Genomic DNA, 10,172 nt, shown 5'->3' with positions numbered 1-10,172 from the left:
CTTGCCTTGTGTCCTGCAGTTTACAGCCTGATGTGGTATTTATCCTTAGCATAAACAGAGCAAATTGTATTGAAACCAAGGCTGGGACAACACTCCTAGCAAGATTCATTTAATGTTTTTATTATTGGTTGTCTTGAGCCACAAGGACACCTTGGGCTATCTCCTTCTCCTATCACAGGCTTCCCTTATCTTCCATGGTGTGGTGTGGATGCTACTCCCAGGAAACGTAGCTGGGAATAATGCCATGGATTTCCCCTGGGTGAAATGCTGCTATCTGACTTCATGGCCAGCTAGCTGCATCCTGCCAACTTCTGTTTTGGGCTGTAAGCCGAAAGGAAAAACAGCAAGCAGTAAAATTTGCCAAGCTCCTCTGTCTCTTCCAGGATGAATTAGTTCCTTGTTTTGATAAATTGCCAGATAAGACTTAAACTTTAAAAAGCTGGGTGCTGCTTCCAAAGTGGAACACGGCACATTGTTTATTAAAGTGCTGTACTGTAGAGGCTTAACGTATTACGAGCATAATCAGACCGATGTTTGAAGTTTCTTTGAAAGATTGATCATTAAATGAGTCTTAGTGAAGAGCATTCACACAGACCTAATTTAGAGTTACACTCATATGAAATATTCAGCTTTATTTTCATAAGAATGTATAGTGTGAAATGCTTCATGTGCAGACTGCTGTTAATTGTTTGACATGATCACTGATCAGAAGCACTAACTATGCAAGCTATTTTTCACATTCCTTTTTACCATGGAGCTTGCTCAGTGCCAGTGGTTTCATCTGACATTTCCTGTTGAGAAATAAATTTCAAAGTCAAAACGACTATAAAAGGTATTGAGTTTAGTTTCAATTAGACCATGACAAGATTTTTTACTAATTCATCTGATGTGTAATTTAACCAGAACCATATGAGGCTGATTTCTAAATTTAATAACACCAGACAATTTGATACTGGATTGAAAGTTGTATTGTTACAATAAAGGGATATCACAGGACTGGAAACTAAGATGCTTCATGTCAAACATGACAGCACCCAGCAACTGAAATGCATAGTGCAAACATGCTTGATAAACAATATAAAACAATAAACCTGATGTACTCATTCCGGTGGCCCAATCAGCGGCAGGAGCAGCCCCCAGCGAGGATGTAACTCGCAGCTCAGTGGCATTCGTTTAAAAGAAGAGCTTTGTGGGTGTTTGTCTTCATTCTGGTGGCCCAATCAGCAGTGGCAGCAGCTCAGAGAGGAATAAATAAAAGTACAGAAGGGACAAATGGAGCGGCCATTGTTGGGAGTGGGCCAGTGGTGAGAGTGGGAGTGTCAGGCAATGTCTCAAAGGAGGCTTCGGCTTGGAAGAGGACTCTGGATACGTTGTCCAGGTAAGTTTCTGTTACGTTTTCTTTTTTCCTTACTGTGTCAAGGATACTTAGTGTAGTTTAAATGGACGTTGTGTGTTTTTCATGCCAGATGTTGGTGTCCTAGGAGGCACAGAGTGTCCCAGGGAACTGCATCTGCGCGAAGTGCATTCAGCTGCAGCTCCTTGCAGATCATGTTAGGGATCTGGTGCAGCGGCTGGATGACCTTCAGCTCGCGTGGGTGAGCGAGGAGACCATTGATCCGAGTTACAAGCAAGTAGTCACCCCTAAGTTGCAGGAGGCTGGTGGCTGGGAGAGTGTCAGGAGAAGGAATGGGCAGTTAGCGCAGAGCACTCCTATGGCCATACCCCTCAGTAATAGGTATACTGTTTTGGATACTGTTATGGGGGATGTCCTCTCAGGGGAATGCCACGGAGACCAGGGTACTGCCACTGAGCATGGGTCCATGGAGCAGAAGGAAAAAAGGAAGAAGATTGGAGCAATAGTGATGGGGATTCAATAGAGGAACAGACAGGAGATTCTGGGGATGTGTACGGGACACCTAGATGGTATGTTACTTCCCAGGTGCCAGGGTCAGGGACATGTCAGATCATGTCCACAACATTTTGGCGGTGGGGCAGGGGAGAGTAGCCCAATGCCTTGGTACATATTGGTGCCGATGACATATGAAGAAAAAACAGAGGTCCTGAAGAGACAATTTAGAGAGCCAGGCAAAAAGCTGAGAAGCAGGATCTCCAGGGTAGTAATTTCTGGATTGCTACCTGTCCCACTTGCCAGTAAGAAACAAAATAATTAGGCAGATAAATGTGTGGCTGAGAAATTGGTGAAGGGGGTAGGGTTTCAGGTTCTTATATCATTGGGATCTCTTCTGTGGGAGGTATGACATGTACAAAATGGACGGGTTGCACCTGAACCCGAGGGGGACCAATATTCTCGCAGGCAAGTTTGTTAGAGCTTTTGGGGAGGGCTTAAACTAATTTTACAGGGGAATGAGAAGTGATGGAGAGTGAATCAGGATAGGAGAGATGGTGAAAAAGCAGAAATATCATGCAGTCAGACTGTCAGGAAGGGCAGGCAGATGATAGAACAAAATTGCAGCCAGCAGGGTGAGTATCAGTGCATTAGGGGTTATAGTGTTAGATCTCAATGCATGGAGTATAAGAAATAAGGTGGATGATTTTCTGGCACCCTTACAGATTGTCAGGCATAATGTTATGACCATCACAGAATCATGGCTGAAGGATGGTAGTATTTGAGAGCTGAGTGTGCATGGTTACACATCGTATAAGAGGGATAGGAAGGTAGGCAGAGGGGGTGACATAGCTCTGCTGGTAAAGAATAGCATCAAATCAGTGAAAGATTTGACATAGGATCGGAAGATGTTGAATCCTTGTGGGTTGGGTTAAGAAATAGCAAGGGTAAAAGGATCCTGATGGAAGTTATATACAGGCCTCCAAACAATAGCCATGATGCAGACTACAAATTACAATGGGAAATAGAAAAGGTGTGTCAAAAGGGCAACGTTACGATAGTCATGGGATATTTTAACATGCAGGTAGATTGGGAAAATCAGGTTGGTAATGGATTTCAAGAGAGAGAATTTGTTGAATGCCTATGATATAGCTTTTTAGAGCAGTTTGTCATTAAGCCTACTTGTGAATTAGCTATACTGGATTGGGTGTTATGTAATCAACTGGAAGTGATTAGAGAGATGAAGGTAAAAGAACACTTAGGAACCAGTGATCACAATATGATTGAGTTCAACTTGAAATTTGACAGGGAGAAAGTGAAGTCTGATGTAGCAGTATTTCAGTGGAGTAAAGGAAATTACAGTGGTATGAGAGAGGAATTGGCCAAAGTAACTTGGAAGGAGCTGCTGGCAGGGATGTCAGCAGAGCAGCAATGGCGTGAATTTCTGGGAAAAATAAGGAAGGTGCAGAATGTATTCCAAAAGCAAAGAAATACTCAAAAAAATGACAAAGTAGTACAACAGTGCCTGACAAGGGCAGTCAAAACCAATGCAAAAGCAAAAGAGAGGGCATACGATAAAGCAAAAATTAGCGGGAAGATAGAGGATTGGGAAGCTTTTAAAAACCTGCAGAATGCAACTAAAAGAATCATTAGAATGGAAGAGATGAAATATGAAAACAAGCTAGCAAATAATATCAAGGTGGATAGAAAAAGCTTTTTCAAGAATATAAAAGATAAAGGAGAGATGAGAGTGGATATAGCACCACTAGAAAATGAGGCTGGAAAAATAATAACAGCATACAAGGAGATGGCACATGAACTAAATGAGTATTTTGCATCAGTCTTCACTGTGGAAGACAGCAGTAGTATGCCAAGTGTTGAAGGGTGTGAGGGAAGAGAAGTGAGTACAGTTACTATTAGAAGGGAGTACATGCCCAAAAAACTGAAAGACCTAAAGGTACATAAGTCACCCGGACCAGATGAACTGCACTCACAGGTTCTGAAAGAGGTAGTGTTGGAGATTATAGAGGTATTAGTAATGATCTTTCAAGAATCTGGCATGGTTCTGGCATGGTTCTGGAGGAGTGGAAAATTACAAATGCCACTCCACTCTTTAAGAAAGGAGGAAGGCAACAGAAAGGAAATTATAGACCAGTTAAGGCTGATTTATACTGGTTCGTCAAATGTACGCTGTAGGTACTGCATATCCTATGCCGTACCCTACATCGTAGGGTGACGTGCATCTCCCCAAAAATGTAACTCATGCATCGCAGCGACACAGACCGCAACAACTGTGATTGGTCCGCTTGGTAGCATCGCATTTCCTGGTGCTTTTCTCCACCATGTCCGTACACTGATGCAAAATAAATGGTTGGAGACGATGAATCAAATCGTCAAATCTACCTGCCAACATCCGAAAATATTTGAAATGCATTTCCTCGTCCATGTCTCTCAGGAAGAAACTCAACACAGTGGCATAGAAACCCCACCGCCAACCAGCGTTTTGGCGGTGAGTTGCAGAGCGACGCAGACACAGCTACACATGCTCACTACAGTGTAGGGCTATGCAAAAGTATAAATCAGGCCTACGGCGCAGCCCATACGCACAAGTATAAATCAGCCTTTAACCTGACCTCAGTGGTTGGGAAAGATGTTGGAGTCAATTGTTGAGGATGATATACTTGGTGACACAGGACAAGATAGGACAAAGTGTGGTTTCCTTAAGGGAAAATCTTTCCTGACAATCCTATTGCAATTCTTTGAAGGATAGATAAAGGGAATACAGTGGATGTTCTTGCCAGTGTCTAGTGATGTTCAAAGGGGTTAGTGTTTGGCCCGCTTCTTTTTATGCTGTGTATCAATGATTTAGATAATGGAATAGTTGGCTTTGTTGCCAAGTTTGCAGATGGTAAAAAGACTGACGGAGGAGCAGGCAGTGTTGAGGAAACAGGAAGACTGCAGAAGGACTTAGACAGATATGGAAATGGGCAAGAAAGTGGCAAATGAATGGTCATGTACTTTGGTACAAGAAATAAGTGTGAAGACTATTTTCTAATTGGGGAGAGAAATCCAAATATTTGAGATGCAAAGGGACCTGGGAGTCCTTGTACAGAAGCCCCCTAAAGGATAACTTTAGGGTTGAGTCAGTGGTGAGAAAGGCAAATGCAATGTTTGCATTCATTTCAAGGGGTCTCAAGTACAAGAGCAGGGATGTGATGCTGAGGCTTTATAAGGCACTGGTGAGGCCTCACCTTGAATACTTGAACAGTTTTGGGCTCCTTAACTAAGAAAAGCTGTGGTGGCTTTGGAGAGGGTTCAGAGGATATTCACAAGGATGATTCCGGAAATGAAAGGGTTATCATATAAGGGAAGTTTGTTGTCTCTGGGTCTGTACTTGCTGGAATTCAGAAGGATGAGGGGGGAATTGCAATGAAACCTTTTGAATGTTGAAAGGCCTAGGCAGAGTAGGTGTGGAAAGAGTCCATGGTGGGGGAGTCTTGGACAAGAGGGCACAACCACAGGATAAAAGGACACCTATTTAAAATAGAGGTGCAGTGAAATTTTTTTAGACAGAGGGTGGCAAATTTGAGTTTGTTACCACAGGCAGCTGTGGAGGTAAGGTCGTCGGGTGTATTTAAGGCGGAGATTGATAGGTTCTTGATTGGCCATGGCAGTAAAAGTTATGGGAAAAAGACCGAGTGGGGGGGGAGTGGGGCTGAGGGGGGGAGAATAAAAGGGTCTAGGACTCACCCATGATTGTATGGCGGAGCAGACACGATGGGTCAAATGGCCTAATTCTGCTTCTATGCCTTTTGGCCTTATGGTCTAATGGTTTTATGGTCTATTCAATTTTACCCAAGGTGCTTAAGAAACAACTATCTGTGCATTTTATCTGGGAATAATGAATGCCATTTTCAACTGCAATAATATGCAACCATTTAGAAACACTACAATAATTATTTTTCAGCACATTGTTAAAAGATATATATAATTTTGTGGCCCAGTGCTTTTGGAAAATATTGTTTTTCAACTATTATCTATGGGTGAGAAACCCTACGGCAACCTCGCCACATGTTAAGCCTCAATGTTGGCATGAGCATCCCATAAAATGTTGACTTGCCATTATTTTCGAGAACCGGATCATGCAACATTACTGTCATTTGCAGTCACTGTTTTTGCAACCATAACGTGGGGGATGCAGGAAAACTTACGGCTATTTTAGGTCAAATTTTAATTTTATTGTCTGCTATTTTTAATTACGCATATTTTAAAAAATGTAACTTCTCTGCAACTCTTGTTCGTGTTTGACAACCTGTTCACCTGGAAGTTGTTAACTCTCTCCAGTGCGTGCATTTTGTTTTAGGCTGCCTCTTAACACTTCATTTTACTAATCAAGCCATGAGGACTACGTGCTATGCTTCCAGATTATTTTTCGTGTTGGAATGCTATAAAGCACATTAATCTGCATCGCTCAGGAGCTTCATTTCCGGTTACGACAGCATTAAAGTGCAATTATTTTTACTAATAGCCCTTTGGATGCTTTAATTTATCATGGGTACTACGGCACAAGAAACATAAAATTAATGTGTTCACATCTGCAAATCTTCTAGTTTGATCAAGATAACTGTACTCTAAATAGCAATCCGAGCTGTACTAGTGACGTCATAGTTTCACTGGAAATTTAACCCTCAAAATTAATTGCTTGGTTTGGGTCAAATGTTAATAGGCTATGGAACAGGAATCGTAGCTACCTTGAACTAGCTACTTCGCATTTTGCTGATGGAGGGATGTGTGGATGCCTCTCTTGGGATAGCTTTAGAAATATTGTGAGTTTACTAGCTGTCAGTTATCAATGGTGCTATTTTAAAATTAAGTTTGATTAGTTTTCCCAGACAGTTAAAAAACTGCCAGGTGAAGGGAGATGAAAAGCTTTAATCCATGATGTATGTGACAGTATGGAATAGCTTTTGGACCACAGTGCTTCTTCTATTCTTAGCAAATCGACTAGGAAGCCTTAACTTCTCCATATAGCGTCAGTTTTCCACTCTATCTTGATTCCATCCTCAGCCTGGACCACTATCTGCTCACTCTGATAATCAATCAACTCCCTGGCTACCCTTGGACACCCCTCAGTCACCAACTGCTCTTCCTCGCTGTAATCTGCTTGCCCGGCACCATCTGCACCCTTGCAGAAGCAGGCACTTCATGACTTCCTTCACTCAACAGGAATGGACTTACCTGCTCCTAGCCCTGCAACATTTTCTACTCGACTGGCTGCTGAATGGCATCTGGCTGCTGAACCAGGACAGTTGCAGGCAGGAATCCTTCAGGTAAAATGTGAATATACACTGCAGTTCAACACACATTTCCAAGGTTCCCAGTGTAAAACACTCCTCCCTTCCAAGCTTCCTGTATTACATCTTCACTTTTTCAGAATCTGACACCAATGCTGAGGAGCACTTCACCTGCATTGGGAACATCTTCTTGCCAGTTGCTCTGAAGACATGACAGCTCCTGACAGGAACCTGGCACCTCCATAGTTGCTAGGTAAGTAGCAACAGCTACATCACCAACTCACTTCTACTGGATCTGGAAAGATAAATTCATTACATTTTTACCCCCATCAAAAGATGCATTCAAAAGGAAAGCAATGTAAAGCCAAACTCTCGTTTCCTCTGGAAACACAAGAGATTGCAGATGCTAGAGTTTGGAGCAACAAACAATTGTTGGAGGATCTTCGTAGATCAAGCAGCATCTGTGGGGGAATCAAATTGAAGATATTTTGGACAAAAGTCTACATCAGTCCTGAGAGAATCATATGAAATTTTGAGAGGTAGAGAGAGGGTAGATAGAGTTTCTTTCAGGAGATGGAAATGTCAGATACCAGAGGGAATAAGTTTCATGTGGGGGTGATGTAAGAAGGAGATGTGCAAAGCAGGATTTTAACATCCTGTATATAGAGATGTGCCTGGAATGTGCTGTCGAAGAACGCGGTGGAGCAAGAATGATAGCAACATTAAGAAGGTTCCAACAGTCAGGGAACAAAGGTCATGTGCAGACAGATGGGATAGTTAGATTGGCACCATAGCTGACAAAGAGATACGGGGCAAAGGACCATTTTCTATGCTGTACAGTTCTATATTCATCGTTTCAAGAAGAACAAGGCTGGAATTGTAAGATGCAGAAAACAGAAGTTGCTGGAAAACTGAAGTAAAAGACAGTGTTGGAAATATCCACCACATTGGGAGAGAGACTGAGTTAACAGCCCCTTACCTCGGACTGTTTATCTGCAGCTATTGAATTCAATTCTGAGTTGTGTGAGCTGCAGCACACCCAGAAGGAAGACAATGTTTTGTAGGAACTTAAGAATGTCAGAAATAGGAGCAGAAGTTGGCCATGTGGTGGGTCGAGCTTGCTCTGTCATTCAATAAGATTCATGGCTGATCTGTCCAAGGACTCAGCTCCACCTACATGCCTTTTACCCTTAATTTGCCTATTATGCAAAAATCTATCTAACTGTGTCTACAATATTTAATGATATTGTGGCGATGTGCTACACACAGCGCTAGAATAACGACACGGAGTCGGTGAGTTAGAGTTGCGATGAAAGGGATTTATTCAAACTTCGCGGCCCGCTTTAAAGCCTTCCCGTTCCCGCCCTCCCTGGGCGGGACTACTGTGGGGAATGCATATTCCCAGACCCTTTCTGCGCGCGGGATTCTCCCCCTGCTGGTGAAGATGGCCTGGCGCCCTTTTTGCTGCCGGCCCTCTGCCTGTGCGCGCTGTTTCGTGAGCCGGTTCGTGGGTGCCAGAAAGTGGGTCGCCACAATATAGCCTTTATTGCTTCCCTGGGCAGGGAATTCCACATGTTCACTACTCTCTGGGAAATGTTCCTCTTGATCTCCTTCTTAAATATACTCCCCCAAATCTTGAGGCTGTTCCCTAGTTCTAGTCTCACCCACCAGCGCAAACAATTTTCCTGCCTCTATCTTATCTATTCCTTTCATATTTTTCGTATATTTGTATAAGATCACCTCTCATTCGTCTGAATTCCAGTGAGTATAGTCGCAGAGAACTCGGGCTCTCCTCATAGGCTAACCCCCTCAATTCCAGAATTAACCTGGTGAACCTTCTCTGCATCTCCTCCAAAGTCAGTGTGTCTTTTCTCAAGCAAGGAGACTGGAAATGCACCCAGTACTCTCAGGAGCAACCTCACCTGCAGCATGACCTCTCTGCTCCTGAATTCAATCCCTCTACATAGAATGTGAAAATCAGACATGCCAGTGTGGCAGTAAGATGGAGAATTAAAGAAACAGGGTTCTGGAAGTTCAGGATGACTTTTGTAGGCTGGATGGGGGTGTTCTGTGAAGTAGCCACCCAGTATGTGCTTGCGTATATCAATTCAGAGGGGGATCACATCATGAATATCAAATCTCATGATGTAAATTGAAAGAAATGCATGTAATTTCTCCATCACCTGAAAGAAGAAAAATCCGTCTGGTGGTAGCACCGAATTGAATTCAGCCAAAATTACAAAGGATCATCTGTTGAATGTGAAGGTTGGTGGGGTGGAAGGTAAGGACAAAGAGAACCCTGTCTTTGCTCTAGATGAGAAGATGAGAGGAGTAACTTATCTTTTCCCCAAAGTTGATCATTAGTATTTTTTTCATCTTCCATCTGCAATGTCTTAACCTTTTCACCTAGTCTTTCTACATCCCCTTGAATCCTTGCTGCATCCATCTCACAACCAAGTTTTGTATCAAGAACAACATTAATCCCCTCATCTTAATTCATAGTACAGATGGTCAAAAACAGGGGTCCAGGCATTGGTCTGCAGAATCCCATTGGATACAGCCTCTTATATTCCTATTAATTCTTTTTCTGTGTCTTGTTTTTAACTAATTTTTGAACAGGTCAGTCTGATACCTTTAATCTCATGTGCTCTATCAGTGCTGAAAAGACCCTGAATGGATCTTCATTGAAGGCCTGAAAATCTGAATACACCACATCCACTGGCCCTCCATTATCTATTCTGCTTGTTACTACCTCAAAATATTCTCGTCATTGTCAAACATGATGTCTCTTACATAAATCATGCTGACTGAGCCAGTCATTACCACTATTTTCTGGATGCCCTGTAATTTTGTCCAGAAGAATAAAACCTAACATTTTACTTACTACTGATGTTAGGCTAACAGGTGGAAAGTGTTACAGAGGAAGTTATTATGGTAGACAACTTATACGGTGCATAAAGTCACGGGATATCAAAGCTACAAATAATGTCAAACCTAAAATGAGAAGCAGGGAATTTATACCATGCAGTACC

At 42.6% G+C, this 10,172-nt stretch overlaps 1 protein-coding gene across 1 annotated transcript in view; it reads left to right on the top strand.

The window, feature by feature from the left end:
• Positions 1-1,307: 1,307 nt before the first annotated feature.
• The window catches only part of arhgap24 (Rho GTPase activating protein 24), a 705,958-nt gene continuing 697,093 nt past the window's right edge, over positions 1,308-10,172 (top strand). Inside the window, exon 1 of the mRNA XM_063043516.1 lies at positions 1,308-1,378. Coding sequence (XP_062899586.1) covers positions 1,327-1,378 — 52 coding nt within the window. The 5' untranslated portion in view covers positions 1,308-1,326. The remainder of the gene's footprint in view (positions 1,379-10,172) is intronic.

Source organism: Mobula hypostoma, chromosome 3 (assembly GCF_963921235.1).
Source record: "Mobula hypostoma chromosome 3, sMobHyp1.1, whole genome shotgun sequence".
NCBI classification, from domain to species: domain Eukaryota; kingdom Metazoa; phylum Chordata; class Chondrichthyes; order Myliobatiformes; family Myliobatidae; genus Mobula; species Mobula hypostoma.
The sequence above is the reverse complement of the archived record's forward strand: the minus strand, read 5'-3'. Positions and strand labels throughout refer to the sequence as shown.